Here is a 19,008-nt window from a genome sequence, read left to right as displayed (position 1 = left end):
TTTCTGTCATGAAAAGTTTTGTTAAACCATTTTCTGTGACCTGTCATCCTTGTGGTCCTTGATGCAGGTAATGTTTGGTCTCAAGTCGAGTTTTGATTTGATCAACTATAGTGTATGTATATGCTGGTTTTTTCGTTTGGATATCAAGTCTAATATTGTGATGCTTTCCAGGCACACAAACCCTAGAAGAAGATATCCATTCCTCTTTAAATAAACATGCTTTTTGTGTGCCAGTTGAATGCAATTGTCAGATAATAGGTAAAGGAAGAAAATGGCTCTCTTAGGTCTCCCTGTCCAGAACTCAGTTGGTATAGTTACAACAGTAGCTTCTCTTTATTAATTCCCATCTTTGACAATCTTTCATTGATAAACACAGATCACTTAAAGGCACAGTCGATGCAAGCACAGCCTGGGTGCTTGAATTTTATTTTTGGATGTCTGCATCATGTCAAATTAATGCCCATTAAAAAAAACACTGCAGCCACAGCAGTAGTGATGTCTGGTATAGCTAATGTAACGTAGCTACTTCCATTCTAGCAGGCTGTTGCCATTTACTTAATAAGGTTTAGAAATTTTATTTCTAAATTAACTTGTTGATGTTTGAATTCTGTCAAAAAGTGATTCTTTTGTTGTATTTGACTAAACCCTGGCAACTGAGGGTTTTGAGGATGATAGGAAAAATATTCTTTTCACTAAAAGCAATTCCCACAGGCTTTCTCAGCCATAAGGTCAGAATCATTGTGGTTGTAATTTGAAAATGGGCAGCAGATAACAGGAAATGTCTCATAAGGGCAGACTGGAAGATTGGTTTGTTTACTGAAAAGAAGGCAAGGGCAGAAAATCAGGCAAAAGGCAGAGGTTATTTCGTATATACTTGGGGTGTTGAAAGAAGCCGTTCTGTTCATGCTATATTATGTGAAAAAATTGTATTATGATGAATCATTATAAACAAAAGACTGTCAGTGTGTATGAATGAGTGGTTAATAAGATGAGAAACTTGCTTTTTGTCACTTTAGTTTTGTTTTGTTCTGTCTTGCAGAGTAGAATTTCCTAATTATTTTAGGATGAAAAGGAATTAAAACATTGTTTTCAGTTTGAAAATTGAGGAAGAATTCTCTTAATAGTTAACTGCATATAGGGAGATATCAAAATAAGGCTTTAGTATCCTGAATTTGGTTCCTGAGTTTTGTTTGTTTGTTTGTTTGTTTGTTTGTTTTGTTATTGTTTGTTTGGTGGTTTGTTGTGGTTTTTTTTTTTTTTGGAAACATTTAGTCCTGTTGACCTCACATAGGAACTGAAGTTGTGAGGATGCTGAGGTGCATGTTGATTCAATAGAAATCAAAGGAGGGATGTTCTGGGCTTGAGGAATCAAGGTACTTGTGTATTACAGTTTTGCATGGAAGGGCAAGGCTTGCTACTTCAGTGAGTTTGGATATTGGCTTTTCCTTGTAGTTCCTGAAGGAGCTCTGATTTCTTTGATGGGCAATGCAGTGGAACTACTTTAGTTGTAAATTCATGGTCCCTCCTAAAGCTTTTGAATACTTGAAACTTTGAAAGGTTATATGTAAGTGCAGGATATCATTATCAACTATTTCATTTAATCTATAAGGAAAATGTATCCAAATTTATTTGCACATAATCCAGCCTGGCAGTTGAAAGGGAATTTCTTTTTTGGCTGTTTCTGGGTTTTAGTTTTACTGGCCTTTTACTAAAGAGGAATAACTCTGGAAAATCTAGTGTACTGTGGAAAGAAATTAGTTCAGATTGTGGTTAATTTTCCAAATTGCACTAATTTAATGAGGTCCTTTTTCGGTGACCTTTGGCCATGTGCTAGCAGCTAAGAAATTCTAGATTGATGAACTGGTAATTGAGGGTGAAACATAGAACCTATTCTAAAGAGTGCCTGTTAAAAATTGCCCCCCCTTTTTTCATGATGACACACAGTCCTCATCTTCATCTCATCTTTGTAATGTTTCCAGTAAAAGACTATATTTCAAGGCCAATGAAACACAAATCACTACTGCTACCACCAGTGATAATAATGATAAAGGAAATAACAAGGGAAGAGAATACAACACCTCACCACCAGCTGACCGATAACTCGCCCCCCAATCCCAACCAAGCTCCGACCGATACCTCCTCCAACCCTGCCGTCCCCCAGTCCTTCCGGCTAACTCCCAGTTACACCCTGGGCATGACGTGCTGTGGTATGGAATACCTCTTTGGTCAGCTTGGGTCAGGTGTCCTGTCTCTGCTTCCTCCTGGTTTCCCCTCCTCCCTGGCAGAGCATGAGGCTCACAAAGTCCTTGGCCAAACCAAAACATCGCTATCAGCTCTGTTCCCAAGCTGAAAGTCAAAACACAGCACTGCACCAGCTACCAAGAAGGGGAAAAATGACTGCTACTGCTGAACCCAGGACAAAGGCCAATGAATTACTACTTCTGGTTTTGGCATGTAGCCTATATATTTTTTTTTTATCAGACTGCTTTTATTCTCAATTCAGGGATGAATTAAAAGATCTGTTTAAAAATGTTAGATAGATATCTTTATGAAAGGACTTTTAAATCAGATACAGGGATCTCAGGACCTGGTTGCCGTAAGTTTATAGCACAAGCTCTTTCACCAGCGGAAGTTCATTTCCCCCCATTCAGCTGTATGCATTGTAGCCAGCAGAAGACTGGTTGGCTCCCAGGACCACTTAAGCAACTGCTTGTAACAGAGAGAATTTATTGTATTTTAAGTCAGATGAAACGCAGGAACTGCAGAATGTGGGGACAAAAGTAGGTATGAGTGATATAGGAAAAAGAAAGCATATTTCCTTCATCTAGACAGAGTTAACATTTCTTTCTGCAGTATGTGTTGCATGTAGTTCTCAAATTGTTCTTGTCCTATTGCAGAAGAGTCCTCCAAAACAAGAGGACAGTAATCCTGGTCCATCTTAGTCAGTAAAGTCATCATGGAAATGGATAGCTGTCCTGAAGGCTGAAATGAGCAAGGTGCAGAGTACATTCAAATTCAATAACTCTCATGCTTCTATGAGTCCTAGGATAGATTTTTTTTTTTATTATTATTATTATTTCTTTAATTTTTTTCGACACCAGCTCCTGGGGACAAGATTAAGCTACATTTTAGGGTGTAGCTAATCTCTGCGTTCACTTTTCGAATTTCTGCATTCACTTTTTGAAAGTTTCAAGCCCTCTTAACTATGAAAAAAATAACTGCAAATGTGAGCCAAGTGACTTAAGTAGGGATTTTGCTCATCATTTCATGACTCTAAGAAATCAGAGCCAGACTGGTTCTTTCTTAATTGAGGGCAAGGGCTTTAAACCCATGTTTAAAAATATTTTGGAGACCTGAATTAGGATCTGTAGGAATTTGAATATAGGAATAATACTCCTTGGTACTTACCCAACAAAGAGTTTAAGCAAATGGTCACCTCCGAAAGTTACAAAAAGTTTGACTTCAATGGAACTGCTCACAGGCTGAAAATAGAACATTAGCCCAAGTGCTTTGCTGGATCTGGGCCAAGTTATACCATCTTGTATAAGGCTAAGCCATGATACTGATCAGCCCAAAATTTGATGTATTGTTGATAGTGTGTGTCTAGACACCCACTGTTTGCTGCATAGTTTTCTTTCAAGCAGAAGAAATTTAGGGCCATTTTCCCCCTAAATTCGTCTTTTCTTTGTCGTTTTTGCTTATTCCTTTCCTTGCTCTTTTTCTTCTCCAGTTTGCTTTTTCTTCTGCCTGTCATTTCTCCTGGGTTTTGGGTTAGGGTTTTGTTGTTTGGTGGGTTGTTTTTTTTTCCAGTTATTGGACTACTATGCCTTTAGCATAGGTACTACATGTAAATACAGTGAGTTTTGTGCAGCAGGGATCAGCGTTATTTTGATGATAGATAAAATCCCAAAATGTTATCTAAAATCAATTCAGTTTAGTTTGCATTAAAGATGCAAATATTTGTCAGCAGATGATTTATTTGTATTACAATATTTGCTTATATTGTTTAATGAGGGATCAGGTGCTCTTGCTTTAGGCTGTGCTTAAGCATGCAGTCAGAGAGCCATTGCTCTCATTTGGTCTGAGTGAATCCCTTCATGTCCTTATTTCAGTGCCCAGAGCATTGCTGTTTACTTTGGCACTTGCTTTTCTGGATGGGGAAAGCATTTAGTTTCAAATGCAGTCTAGTTTCTTTAGGGAGAAACAGTTCTGTTATTTCTTCTGTGTAGGCAGCCTGAAAAGTCCTTCAGCAGTTAAGGTTGCTACAAAGTCCATCTTAAGAACATGTTCTTTGAGGACTTTGGGTGCTTGCCAGGAGCTAGGAAAGCATTTGAGTTGATTCTTAATCTCTGTATTAATAAGCCTTCTCTCTATTAACGCCTGCAGATCCCTGGGAATGTTACAAACCTTGGCTACTTTATGATGGCCTCAGGTTTTACTTACCATTGACAGCTTCAAGGACACTCATATCGTTGATAAAATGTAGTGATCTGGGGACAGAAGTGCGGCTCCTTTTAGTTGAGTGGATTATTTTCAGTAAAGCACAGTCAGCCTGTCTGCATTAGGCCCTAGGGAAATCTGATTGCTTTGACCATTTTATCTGTTCTGGGTAGACCTCTGAGATGCCTAGCTCTCCCTTGACTAGGAAGGCAATACGTTGCTTCTGTCTTTTCTTGCTTTAATTTCACCAGGTCAGGTGCCCGAAGTAGAGAGTGTGACTGTCTTTGCGACTTCAGATATCAGAGATTCTAACAGGCTGATTTCACCAGCAAGGAAAGCTGAACTTGTTTTCTGTACAAATACACCTCTTTGGTTCTGGAGGTCAGGCTCCATTCTACAGCAAGCTTGGGGGATACCAGCACAAGTTCATGGCCTTACAGTGTCTTTCCATAGTGCTTGCCTTCAACATCCTGTTTTATGCCTCCTTCCCTAGCTGAAACTCCCCTGCCACTGATTTCAGGCTGCCAGGTACAGAGCATACGTGTAAGGAACAGGGTTAAGAGATAGGTTCTACCGTTGCAGCTCCAAGTTTAAAAGTCTCCTGGTCATGACAGGGTCAGTGAGGAGGGTCTAGTGCATTCATATCATCTTAGGGCAGAGAGGATCTGCTTTCACTGTCACCTGAGCAGCTCCATGGAGTTAGTTTTCTTCCCCCAGGAGCACCACTATCATGTTTCTATTTTGTGATCCAAGCTGTAGTACAATACAGGGTATGAAAACCTTAACAGGATCATCAGAAAACAAAACACTTTTTACGGAGTGAATGTGGCAAGTGAAATAGCAAAGTAAATAAATAATAGATAAAGTATGGAGCAAGTCTGCCAGTAAACACCTGCAAGTTAAAATAAACCCATTATTTAATAAACAACTGTGCCCCTTTTCTCTGCTCATCTGAGTAAGCACACCACTTTGAATATGTTTGGTAAAAAGTGTCCTTTCCTTTCAGGGTGCTTTCTTGTGCCACACACCTACCTGAAATGAGAGTTCAGCTTCTCTTTACTGCTGCCTCAGCCACAACCTTGCCAATGTAGCTCTGTTGAATATTTGATCAGTAAACACCTCTGCTGGGGCCTGGGCTTGTTGACCTGAAAGCCACAGATGTTTTCCATGTACAATTTCCTCTGGGGTCCAGCTTCACTTGGTGTTGTCCACCCAGCAGATGTGGCTCATCTCAAAGCAAGAAGTCCCCAGGTTGTGGATGTGCTGACAGTATGGTGTGTTCCAGGGTGTCAGTGAGTTAAAGGGGAGACCTATATTTCTCAGCTTTCCCCTTCTGAGAAGGTCTGAGAACAGAGGTTTCCTGCCTTCCTTCTCTGACATTTGAGGGTAGACTGTTTGGTCCCATGGCAAGAATTCAGCCCTCAATGTTTTAAGGTCAGTGACAGAAGTGCATGCATCCACACCTGCAAAAGCCACATCTCTGGCTCCTCTCATGCTCTACAAACCATGTCTCATTTCCTTCATCAAGAAAATATATAGATAAAAGCTTTTGTCATTTCCAAAGGGAACATACGAAGTTCTATACAAATACTATTTGCTTACAAGTAGTGATTACTTAAGATGCACCAATTTGTTTTTAGTGAATGAGGAACCTTTTAGGGATCCATCATCTCACCTGATTCCAGTCTCTGGGATTACAGGGGCAGCTTTACTCTTTGAGCCAACTGGACATAGCAATGGTAATGACTAGGGCCTTTGTGGCTGACTAGGCTTTAACTAGACTAGGTTGTGGCAAGACTTGGCTTTGTGGATGAACCACTGAACTAGGACTTTAAAAATATGACTCAGTTGCTGTGTTAGCTGTTGTTTCTGCAGCATCCTGTGTTAGCTGTAGAAATTCACTGTATTTTCAATCTCAGTTTCAGTCTCCAGGGCAGACATAGTCTTTTGAATGAGTTATGTGCAAGGCTTTGCCTAATGGGATCATGATCTCACTTGCATGCTCTGGATGGCTACTATAATATGATAAATAAAAACATTGGTAATAACTAGTTGATCTCTGCCAGCGGCTAAGTACTTCCATGCCTGGCTGTTAGGGTTTGCAGCTGCTCTGATTCAGCTGTCAATGTCAGGGATCACTAATGAAAATTTACACCTAAATGTTCATTTCAGTCAGTGATGAGAAAGAATGGTTATAACTGTTGTCTGAGAAAATCCAAAGAACTGGGATGGGAGGGAGTAGTAATTAGCCAATTGCCAGTGGAGCTATCCAGCTGTGGAATTGTTGTGTTCATGGAAATAGGTAGGAAAATAATCTTAGCATCGGTTTAATGGGTTTGTAGGTTGCTTCAATTCTCTTGTACAAGAGTTGCTTGTCTGCAGCTTGGTTTTGGTTTGGATTTTTGGTTTGTTGTTTTTTTTTTAAATTGAAAATAATTATATTCAGTGGGAAATTATGTTCTTGGAATGCTGATTTTATAAAAGCAAGAAAGTCAGGTTGGAGGGGAGAGTAAGCTATGTGGTTGTATTCATCAGTTGGTAACTGCCAAGCAATCTGAATAAGCAATGAAGAAATAAATAGAATCTCAGTGTGCAATCAGTTTTTACAATCTAATTTCTACAGAATATTCTCTTAGAAGTGAATTTAGTTGTTCCTTTTTTTTTCTGTGGGCACATTACTGGACACAAAGGACCTGCTGCTATTTTTTTCCTAAAATACATGCGCACTTTTTCAATTGATTTATTTCTGATTTGCTGTTTGGCACAGTTTTATCTTTCTGTCCTGAGATCTTTACAGGGTGCACCAGGTCTCTAAGGGGTGGATCAGTACCTTCAAAAGAAAATTAGAAATGCCTTCGTGTTTTAGGCTAAGTTTGCAATTCCATCAGCAGGTATTAATGTATGTACATTCTTCACCCTTTGCCTTAAGCTGCACTTTATGTTCTTCTTGTGGAGGTGAGAACCTGAAAAATAATGTCTGATAATGAAGCCTACAACCCACTTTTGGTACCAGAAGTTTTACGAAGGATTGTATGTTTGAAAGACCATTTGGTAGCATCTCCTGGTTTGAAATTCATCAGCCTCACAGTCCTACTACCCACTTTCCTAGCTTCACCTCACCATAGGCAAGAACTTACAGTGCTTTGAGTTACTTTACTTGTTGTTTAGTTTATCTTGCCCTTATTTATAATTATAATAATTATCCCTAGTAAGGTTCCACGGACTTTTTTTAAGTTCTTGCTCTTAGTATCCCAACGTAAACCCAGTTTTTTAAATGTAACATTTGTCGCATAAAAACTTAAATTAAAGAAAAGAAGGTTTTATTGCCACATGTTAAATTTTGGTCCTAGAAATAATAAGGATCAGTAGCATAATTTTTCTCATTATGGAATAAACACAGTATAGTTGCTGAATCATACTGGAGGATCTTAAAAATAGTTGAAAATGTGCTTATTTGTGTAATGAGTCTTCTTTTGTCACTCATATGTGTTTAAACAATACAGCCACCTTTGTTGAAAAGACCTTCTGTAAGGTTCATCTATGTGAATAAGAAAATTTTGTATACTTTGAGTATTTGCTCTCATGTGCAGTATACAATGATTCTTCCCATTACTTTAAGGTAAAAGTGCATTTTGGTTTATTTTCCTGAGTGGATTGGGGTTTTTTGTTTTCAAGAATTTCATTACTTTTTATTAAATAGTTTAGGTTACCTGGTATTTACTTTTAAACTCACAAAGCATCATAATCAGGGGGAGTCATCTTTCTCTACCTTTTACACTCATTAAATACCACTCATAGCCATCATCATGAGGTTTCTTTTCTTTTTGCATTCCCAAGCTAACTTAATGGAGCAGAAGAAATGTTAGTCTCAACATAGTTTGAAAGAAAACTGTGTATGTGTATATCTATATATTTGTGTCTTGTGAAATACAGTTATTTCATTTCCTACTGTCTGTACTTAATACCACACATTTGAGTTAGCTTATATAAAATTATATAAAATACAATACATTTGAGTTAGCTTATCTAAAAATTGGTAGGTAGGTCAATTTGGAAATCTTTGTCTTCACTGAAGAGATACAGAGAGCCACTGGAATTCATGGTATGAGTGTCTGCTTTTGGATAATGTGGCTGAGGAGCTACTCGGCTCACAAGTGATGAGGTTTCTCCATTGATCAGGGGAAGTGATCAGTGGCTTGTCTGGCAGCTGAGAGCCCTTGTGAGGGTTTGTACCTCTACCACAAGGCTCATCTCCATGACTGAGGACACATTACGACACGTACTGCTAGATCCCACTGGAGTGGGAATTGACTTGGAAGGAGTCAAGCTATGGGGTGTGGAATTTAATATACATCCAGTTAAAACACCCACACCAGATCTGGGATGTCTATTAGTGTACTGTGATTAAGGGAGTGGAGCATCTCCCTTATGAGGAAAGACTGAGGGAGCTGGGTCTCTATAGTTTAGAGAAGAGGAGACTGAGGGGTGACCTTATTAGTGTATATAAATATATAAAGGGGGAGTGTCACGAGGACGGAGCCAGGCTCTACTCAGTGGCAAACAATGATAGGACAAGGGGTAATGGGTGCAAACTGGAACACAAGAGGTTCCACTTAAACTTGAGAAGAAACTTCTTCTCAGTGAGGGTGACGGATAGGGAGGTTGCTCTCCTTCCCTGGAGACATTCAAAACCCACCTGGACACATTCCTGTGTAACATTATCTAGGTGTTCCTGCTCCAGCAGGGGGATTGGACTAGATGATCTTTTGAGGTCCCTTCCAATCTCTAGCATACTGTGATACTGTGAAATGCTGAGGTTTTGTGTTGTAGCAACTCTCTCAGTATAGAAATCAATAAGGTCTCATCTGCCTCAGTAGGCAGGCTGATGGGCTCAGGGGTCCCCCAAGCTTCTTTTCTGCATCGTTTGCTTGTTGCAAAAGAACATCTGGAGGCCAGTAGAAGCAGAGAATGTCTCCCTTGAACCTATCATTTAAGGAAAAAGTCTTGACTTGAGAAATATGTAGACAAGCCTATCATGTCAAATCTGGGGTGAACATTAGAAGCTGAGAGAGAAAATAAATTTGGAGATCAACTGGCATTTGCCAGCCATTCACAGGCACAAGTTGTTCCTGTATCTGTTCCTTGCAAGCTTCTGTATTTATTCTGTTTTCTTACTGAATATATGCACAGATAAAAAAAGAAAGGAAGGAAGAAATGCCCATCAGCCATGGAAGAAAATCATTAGTATCTTACAAATGTGCCAAATCTAAAGAAGCTTAAGAACCTGCATTCCCATCACTGTACATTCAGACTAAATCACTTGAGTTTACTTTTTTTCCTCTAGGTTTTCATGTCAACCCATTTCTGCAGCATCTCAAGTTTTAGTTGTTTTTCCAGTGGAAGCTCTATAGCCATTACCATGACAAAAGTTGAATAGCAACTCACAGCTGATCCAATTCTTTAGTTCTATATGGTCAATTAATCTAGAATTCTTTTTTTTTTTCCTGGTACTTAGAAACATGAGTTTGGAGGCTTTTTTATTTGTGCATTTTAACATCACTGAATCTGTCAACTGATCTGGATCTTTTACAGAACATTCCTTCTGCTTACCCTGCAGCATTTAAAGTTTCAAGTGTTGATTTTGAAGGATGAGATCTATACCAAATCAAAGCTGCAATATATCTGTCTTACTCTGCCAAAGCTCAGACCTGGAGCATGCTGTGAAACAGGCACACAATGTGTGGGAGACTGAGAAGTTATTCATGCACAAAATTTTAAAGCACTGTGGGATTCATTCCTTTAATGTAAATAATTCATTCTGTAACCACAGTTTCATTGTCTTTTATTTTTTTAATGTGTAAACTTTCAACAGTGAGAATGAACAATTGCCAAACCTATAGGAACTGTCAGTAGCTTTAGGGCTAAATTGAGGAGCAATGGATATGTGGGTGTGAGAGTTTTATTTACTATCTCAGCTTTATCCTGTTTGAAAAATCACTTGCTCTTGCGGAAAATAGAATGCACCCAGTGAGATGCAGCACAGTGCAGTGGGTTTCTACAGCATCTCTGGGGTGCAGCTTCATGCCAGGGGCAGGAGCTGGAGTAGGGTGGAAAAAAAAGATCAAGGTCAGGTCTTGGCCCACAGAACCACACTTTGACAATCCCTACTCCTTTCAGACTGTGGGACCCAAGTTAAGGCAACTGATCCTTTGTTGTTAAAATGCTACCAATAAGTAAGCTGACAAGAAGCTTTAATGATCAAAAGGAAGTTAACACAAAATTACGTTATCCTTCCCACGCACACTGTATATTCGTATGTTGGGGAATTGCTGTTCCTAACTCCAAGCACATCAACTTTGATCAAGCCTATTATTCTGCTTTAAGTTTTTTGACAGCAACTAAAAATGAGAACACTTGAAACTAAATATATTTCATGTGTATTAACTTTAACAGAAGTGTCTGGGTTAAGTTAAGAGTGATTATGACTAGTTGCAGAAGTGCGTGTATCAGCACTCAATTTAATTTACAAATACCTCTTTCTTCTTGGTCTCAGCAAGCACTTTTCGTTTAAATGCGGTATAGTCTGACATGGAAAATAAAGTGCTTGCAAGTAGCATAGCACTTAGTGTAATATTGTGGTTGCTACAGTGAGTTCAATGAGGCAACGAAAAGCAACAATGAATGAAAATGTTGTAAGTGAAGAACAGCCCAGAGGTGTATCTCACTGGGGTTGGATTTTTCTTCTGTTGTCATCTCCTGTCTTTAGATGCCATCTTAGCCTGATGGCACCAGAGAGGGAGATCTCAGCCCCACTGAAGGCAGGTGGAGTTTTGGCATTGGTGGTAGTGGAACAAGGATTTTTACGGAGTGCCTCTGGTTGAAGCATTGGTCACAGATGTGTCATGGCAGAGCTCAAGTACTCTATCAGGACCACCAGCATGGTCTCTGGCTCCAGTCTTCTACAAAAACAAAACTGCCTTGAATGGTTTGTGACTTTGCTGTAGCTGGGTAGTCTTCTGTCCTCGTTTTCAGGCTTTCACTTTAGAGAAAGTGCTGGCCAAAAGCATGTGACTCCTTGATAATCACAAGCTGATTTAGCAAGCCCATGGAAGCTGCAGCAACTGGCTTTCCCTTTGGCATAACAAAACTGAGAAGGCAGAGTTGGGGCTGGACGAAGCATGAAACCCTGAATGCTCTCTGCAACTTACCCATTGTGCAGCACCATGGGAGTTGAATTTCCTGCTGTCAGCAAAGTGTGCAGCAGAGACCCACAGGTAAAAAAGCAATATGCCAGTCCCTTGCCCCTTTCCAAACCTGAAACTTAAAACAGAAGCTACCAAGGAGCAACAAAACCAACAAAACAAAAAAGGAATAAAACCGTGAAATCCTTTTGTTGGGAGAAATATGACCAGTAGCATCACCACTGTAGCCCATTCGGGAAACAGCTTCTTATTGATGTGAAGGTTGCCTCAAAAAGATGGGACAACAGAGACACCCTACTGCAAAGACATTTGTCAACGATAACTGTTCATTCACACAGAAATTCTTCATTTGAATGTAAAAGGGAGTTATTTAAAAAGACATTTTGTAAATGCATGCTTTCTGATCAGCCCAAAACATGTTTGCCTTTCGCTGATGTGTTTAAGCTTTTGAGTTGAGAATTGCCTAGCAAAGTTTCTTTTTGCTTAGTTTTTGAAGTCTCCAATAACACTTCTTAGCAGGGTTAAGAACCCTTACTCGGAAAAGTGGAAAAGCTGCAGAGTTCAGAATGAAGCCAAAATATTAGGTGCTACATTTCCATGGCATTTCAGCCTAAAAGTGGGCTTCTGGCAGTAAAAGATGGGACATGATCCTTGTTAGCTTACACCTTGGGCAGTGATTCGTATTTGCTCAAGTAAGCTTAAAATTCTAAAGGCAGCCTAAGTGCCATGACTGTGAGGTGCAAGACAGAGGAGACCCGAGACAATGGTATTTAGCGTATTGCTACTTGAATTTGGAAGAGTAAGTACAAAACCAACCAAGGCTGCAATACTACAAAGCCAGTTGGGTCTTCACATTCATATGACATTTGTCTGACTGCAAAAGGACATGGGAGGGATATAAGGACATGGCCTCAGCACTGCTTGATGACTTGGGGCCTGTGTTGTGGTTTTGAAAAAGTATGAGCAACACATGCATACAATCAGTTTTACAATTTTGAATACAGCTATTTGAGAGTACAATGAAACTATTATGTAAGCTTCCTATTAGGACATATGTTACTGATTTAAATAACATTCAGGCTTTAAAAGTTTTTGCTTCTGATGTCAGAATTATCTGTATAAGCAAACCATTGTGTGCTGACATATGGACCTGATCATTGTTATCACAGTGCTGCTTGATAAATTCTACTTGATTTCTGTAGATCAGAGATGAGATTTCTTTTTTTCCTTTATTTTGGAAGAGTGTAGTTTGGTCACTTTTTAAAATCTGAACCTCTTCACTTACCAGTGCATCTGTGTTCAGAGCAACCTTAAAACCAAAAAAATATCCACATTAATGGCTATTTTAGATGCATTGCTACTGAAGATTTATTCAACAGATGCATGTGTGCTTTGAGATAGTTTGCAAGTTTAGTGGATTTAGTGTTTTATTTCAAGGTGAATGATTCAAAAACAGCTTCCAAAAGAAACTACGGTTTTAAAGCTGATGAATGTGTTCAGGGTTGTGCTGTTGTTAAGTGTTTACCGGGTAGCTTGATCTCAGTGGAGCTATTTAAGATTTATTGTGGTGAAACCAAGAGCAGGATTTGGCTCTCTAGGCCTGGTCTCTGTCCAGTGAAATTTTGGCTGGAACAAGTCAATCCCTAAAGAACAAGGATGTTGGATTAATGGAAGAACACATTATTTCTCAAACTCGTTATTAGGTGTTGTAAGCCAAACTGTTCCTTGCCCCTCTGTTCTCCGCCAGGCTGGGGGAGTGATGACAAGATGGGAGCATCAGATTTCATGGGAAAGAAATCCTAAAGGGTTGTGCACAAGTGTGGAGGGGGTTGCCAGGACCCTTGCAGAAGCACAGAGTTGTTTGATTCATTCCCACCCCTGCAGCAATACCTGGAGGTAGTCAGAACCCAGGTTTCAAACCCTTCAGTTTATTAGTATTGCTTTTTAAAAATCAATTATAAACGCAAGTTTATGGGTCCAAGGTGAAGCTATATGTTGGTTTCTTGCCACTTTTGGACACTAAAAACATGATCTCGTATTCAGTGTGTGTTCTTCAGGCAAGTGCGTAGGTGTGTGTGGAGTAATTGCTCTGGAGGACACTGGTTTGGCAACCTCAGAGGCTGTAATCCTCTGTTTATCACAACTAAAAGATATGACATACGCATTCCTACCGCATGTCCCATCTCTGCTTCAAACCTGAGCTGCAGGATATACGTTGCTTTACCTATTACTTTCTTGCCCTTCCTGTAAAGTTCTCAGCTTCCACGTCAGTCGGACAGGAAACTTGTCCATTGGAATGGAATTATCCATTGTGTATATTAATGGGAGCTATATTTCCTCTGCAGTGTCCTCTGCTTCTTTCAATATGGTCTTTGTTGTTTGCACATCACTGGGTCACTCCTGTGCCGCACCATATGACCAACTGCCACCAGCTTTGTACAATGCACCATTTTTTTTCCTATTTCAGCTGTCAAACTTCTCAATCATATTCTCAACCCCATTTTTTTAATAGAAACTTTCACTTTCTCTATGTTTATGTCATGCCTAATACAGGAGGGTTCTGATCTCTGACTTGTGTCTCATTAATCTTTGTCTCAGATAATAATTATTTTGAGGGGAGTGTTTTGTTACATCACATAGAATTTTAGAGGATTTTCTCTCTTGCTAACCTGGTAATCTGTTATACAGCGTTTATTACTGTAATTAATAACAGTATAAATAACAATTTACCCTGGTGAATTATTATCAGAGAGATTCCCATTGATTCCATTTCTTGTTAAAAAGTCATGAGATGCATCTCCCTGGTTTGGTCTGATCTGACCCTCTGCACTTGACATAAATGAAAACATACTCCTGTGCACACTTGCACGCACACGGCAGTCATGCGTGCTCACACAGCTCCTTGCTTTGCTCCAGCCCCCCTCCGAGGTGGACGTGCTGGACGCAGTAGGGCTGGTCCCAGAGGAGGCACTCCCATCTCTTGTAAGCTCTTAAGTTCTCTTCTCACCAGCCAGAATATTTCAAAAGTATTTTCATAAATGCAGGTGCATGGGGCTGTGGGGAGCAGCTTGCTTTAACCTTGCAGTTTCACCTTGCAGCAGACATGCTCTTGGGAGCAATTATCTGTGTAGTAATTAACAAGGGAGTTTTCTCTGATGCTGCAGCATGATTCACACAGATTCCAAAAGATTAATTTGTTAGTTACCGAATAAAATACTTGCAGATGTACTTTGCTGTGATAACATCTCTGACTGGAGATGACTTGTTATGGACGCAGGAGTAAAGATCTGCAGGGCCAAATGTGACTGTGTGATCCAGAATTTTAGGCTCTTTCAGCAGCGCGCCTGACCCCAGAGTCAGCGAGGAGAATTTTGTTCATGGCTTTAACTTGCAGCAAAGTTCTGTGATCAGGGCTGGGCACAGGAAAAAGTCCTTTTGCCTCTTCTTCTCACTGTTGCTTGTCTACATGGCAGGGAAGGAGAGACAGCAGTCATTTGCCCTTCCTAAGAGGAGAAGTGCTCTTCTGAAGAGGACAAAGATATCTTGGCTTGCTAGCTCCCTTTCCTGAAATAGAGGGCTAATGTGGGCTGAGTGATACCGAACAGAACAACCAAATTCATGCTTTCTTGGTATGTTGTGTCATGAGTTAAAGTTGAGCTTGGGACAGCCAACCTTTGTCTCATAAGAAACCAGTTTCCATTAGCTTCCTTTGTGTTTTTTTCTTTTCTGCAGCATTTCCTGCATAAACATTTCTTAATAACGAGACCATTATCAAACACTGCGTTGTACTGCAAACAAATGCAGCAGTTCTGCCTTTTGCAAGTACCTGAGATGTGTGATATACAACTGAACGCTTTTCTCTGCAGTACTAATACTAATCAACCAGTTTAAAAAGTTTTAATACTTTGATTAGTATTGACTTTATTAAACATGCTGCTCCTGACTTGTGCTGAAGTTAGCTGTAGGAGAGTCAGAGCTGCAACCAGTGAATGAAAATGGTACAGATTTGAAACTACAGACGTGGCAGTGTAAATTGTAAAGAGTAAGGTAAGTAGGTTTTAGAAGTAATTTACATTAGCGTCTTCTGATGGTGTCTGCAGCAGGAGAATGTTTGAAGATTTGTTGGCTAATAATTCATAGTGAATATGTACTGTGTGTGACTTAGCAGGTGCTGTGAGTAGGGACTAACCCCATTCATGGTTTAGCCATAGCCAGCACTGAAACTGAAAACCATAACACACAGAGGGAAATATGATTAAACTGTATAAGTCTTTGGCCTCTGAGTAGGAGGAGGGAACTTCTTCAAAATCCATGAAGTGATGCAGGTTTTAGCAACAGAGGGGATAGCTGTTTCTTCTCAGAGCCTTGTGTAAAATCTGCTTGGGAAATAATCCATTGCTTTATTTTGGCATCCTTTATATTGACAAACGTTAAGAACCAGCATGGTACTGAAAGCTCCTTCTGTGGCAAAAGACCTGCAGTTAGGAAGTACAAGAAACAAAAATAAAAATAGAACTCATCAATCATACCTTACCATACACGTGTAAAATAATGAAGTTAGGTTGTCTTCAGTTTTGCTGTCCTAATAAGCAGAGCATCTATCAGAAACACTCTTTCAATGATACAAAAATGAGCGTGACCACTTTCTTTAGCTATATTCAGCAGTTTACAGAAAAGAAAATTCTGCACCAAAATTTGCCTGACATTAGAAAAAAACATCAGTGCTTTAAGTGGGTTGTGAAATGAGCAATGTAGTTCCTTCACATTACTCCTAATGCCATATTTATGTTTATGGATGTGTTGGCCTTGGTTAGTGGTAGGTTCTACTTTTGTAATTTAAATTAATTTCTTTCCTATTATAGGCATGCCGCTTGCAAATCTAATAATAAATTTATGTAAATATTACTTTGGAGGCATCTGTTCCTTAAGGAAGCCTTAGAAACCAGTGTTTGTTTTATTTATAAAATACATGTAAATAGTCCCTGGAAGATCTTCTGCAAGGCTGGGTATGTGGTAACACAGAGGGACATTAGGATCCTTCAGGACAGACAAATCTGAATGAGTACTTTGAAGGAAATGTGATAAACTCCCATCTTTTTAGGTCCTTATCTGGTCACAGGTTCAGTGACACAATGCCAAGTGTTCACCATTGCTCTGATAGCTGTAAAAACTAGAGGTAAAGTAAGCTTGCAGCAAATTGGCAGAAGGAACTGTATTGTTTATACATGAAAGGAGTTTCTGTGTGTGCTTGGCTTGCTTTACCCATGTGTCTCTACTAGACAGCAGTGTCCTGTGTCAGCATGGGCAAGCAGCCTAGATACACAAAATTCAGTTGTGGTTTATGTCAGTTAGGGTTTTCTCCTGTGAGGAGGAGTAGCCTGAGACAGAAAGGGATGTGCTGTTGACTGAGATTTTTGTTACTGGCTTTGTTCTGGCCATTAGATTAACTGCACTGTTTGTACTTCAAAGGCTATGAAATGTTATGCAAACACGTTGTACGGTGTATCCATCGTGAGCTTACTTAAGTTTGCAGCATCCAAAGAAGAGATGATCAGAGGCACCTGAAGCGTGGAGCTCCTGCAGTGGTGGAGGATAGATGAAGTGAGATAGGTCTGAATGATGCCCATGGACAAACCCAGAAGGCAGAGGGGTGAAAATCCCCAGTTTCACACTAGAAACTCCTCTTCAATCCTGTTGGGGAAATTGCAGGAGAGAGGCATCTAGGCATGTTTTTCCATGCATCCATCCTTTACTCAGCAATATGCAGTCTCCTTGCTCCTGACATGGGCCTTCCAAACTGTTCAGATAGTGGAGTAACAACAACAACAACAACAACAAAAGCCAGGTAATACAATCCCACTTGTAAAATTACTGTTCCTGGCCTCTTGGCCTGGCTGGCTGTGCAGTATCCCTGAAGCAGGCAATTTGTAGGGTTATTTTCTGCAAGGCTGCATCAAAGCTGCAAGAGGTTCTCAGAGGGCAATGCAAAGCTGCTCTTTTCCCCCATGATCTATAGAGAGAAGACATGAGTAAGGGAACTGTATTCTAAGATTAGAAGGGACCCCATGACCTTTTCTCTTCTGCAATTTTGCCTAGGCAGTGCATTAAAGTATTATTTCATTATTATTATTATTATTATTAATAATAATAATAGATATTATAAAGATTTATATTATTTAAAAATAGCTAATCCACCATTTTAAAGTCCAAGAATCTCTATTTAAGAACTATTTTAGCTGTTTGAATGTGGTCCTGGGCAACTGACCCTGCCTGAGCAGGACTGGACAAGGTTACTTCCAGGGGTCCCTTCCAACATTAGCCATTGCTGTGATTCTGTGAACTCCTCTCTATCTCCTCTGATAAACTGTTCTCATATACAGTTCGCCACTGATTATCTGTTTTGGTTTGCCACCATTTTTGCATTTTGCATTATCTTTGTATTGCACATGTGGCAATGGACTTGAGCAGGTCAGTATGTGGTTTTCCAGGTTAGGACCAGAAAGGTTGGAATTCATATAAATAATCCCTTATTTATATTTTGCTAGACCTAAAGGGTAGGCAAATATGGTGGAAAGGATTTTAATTTTCTGCTGATTCAAAAAACGTTATTTGGCAAGAGTGCTATTCCTTTCAACTGCAAAATCGGAAGAAAGGTAACTGTAAGAGCACAAAGTGAGGTGACTTTGCAGTCAGCTGAGATACGTTAATTTGGGTTATGTGTGTAGAGCAATTGATGCCAGCATAAACAAACTTCACTTAATTCTTAGCAATTACCTGCGATTTATGACAGAATTACCGTGATGTAGGTCTTGGAAGAATGTTAATCAAGCTTAAATGGAGCGGTATATTGTCATACAAGAACAAAGGTGTCTGAGAGAGAGGTAGCGAGGGGTATAATTTTTTTCTCCACCTTTGACGGTGAACATTTTAAATGACATTTATTGTAAAAAATGTGAAATTTGAAGGAAGTAGCAATGGCCTAGTCTTAGGGAAAAAAAACAAGTTTGGAGTTCCTTCATCCATTCAAATAGAGCTTGGACTGTTTCTTTTATAAGGGATCTTGGAACCACATTGTCCCATCTCTATGTCCTGTGGATGGCTCACTGTGGGCTCGCAGATTTAGATGGGATCTCTTCCTGCAGCTCTCTAAGAGTAAGTATAGTTGTGTCCTGCCAAATGACAATCTCAAAACTACCTCTTCAGTTGATACTTATTACTTGTAGTCTTTTTTTCTCTTCTGACTCTTTGTTTTTCTAAAGGACTTTAGTTAGATGCCTTGAATTGCATGTGTTAGTTTAAGAGATGCCACAGTATTTATTTTTTTTAATGAGGTGTAACATTCAGGTCTGATCCTGAAGATGCCTAA

At 39.7% G+C, this 19,008-nt stretch overlaps 1 protein-coding gene across 3 annotated transcripts in view; it reads left to right on the top strand.

Annotated features, from left to right (window-relative positions):
* The window catches only part of LRRC56 (leucine rich repeat containing 56), a 54,082-nt gene that overhangs the window by 18,958 nt on the left and 16,116 nt on the right, over positions 1–19,008 (top strand). For all 3 annotated transcript variants that reach the window (XM_062619156.1, XM_062619155.1, XM_062619154.1), the window contains exon 5: positions 18,698–18,794. In XM_062619156.1, coding sequence (XP_062475140.1) covers positions 18,698–18,794 — 97 coding nt within the window. The remainder of the gene's footprint in view (positions 1–18,697; positions 18,795–19,008) is intronic.

Source organism: Pezoporus occidentalis, unplaced genomic scaffold (genome assembly GCF_034315485.1).
Source record: "Pezoporus occidentalis ecotype Australia unplaced genomic scaffold, CSIRO_AGI_Poc_V1 ctg21, whole genome shotgun sequence".
NCBI classification, from domain to species: domain Eukaryota; kingdom Metazoa; phylum Chordata; class Aves; order Psittaciformes; family Psittacidae; genus Pezoporus; species Pezoporus occidentalis.
This window is presented reverse-complemented; position numbering and strand designations above follow the sequence as displayed.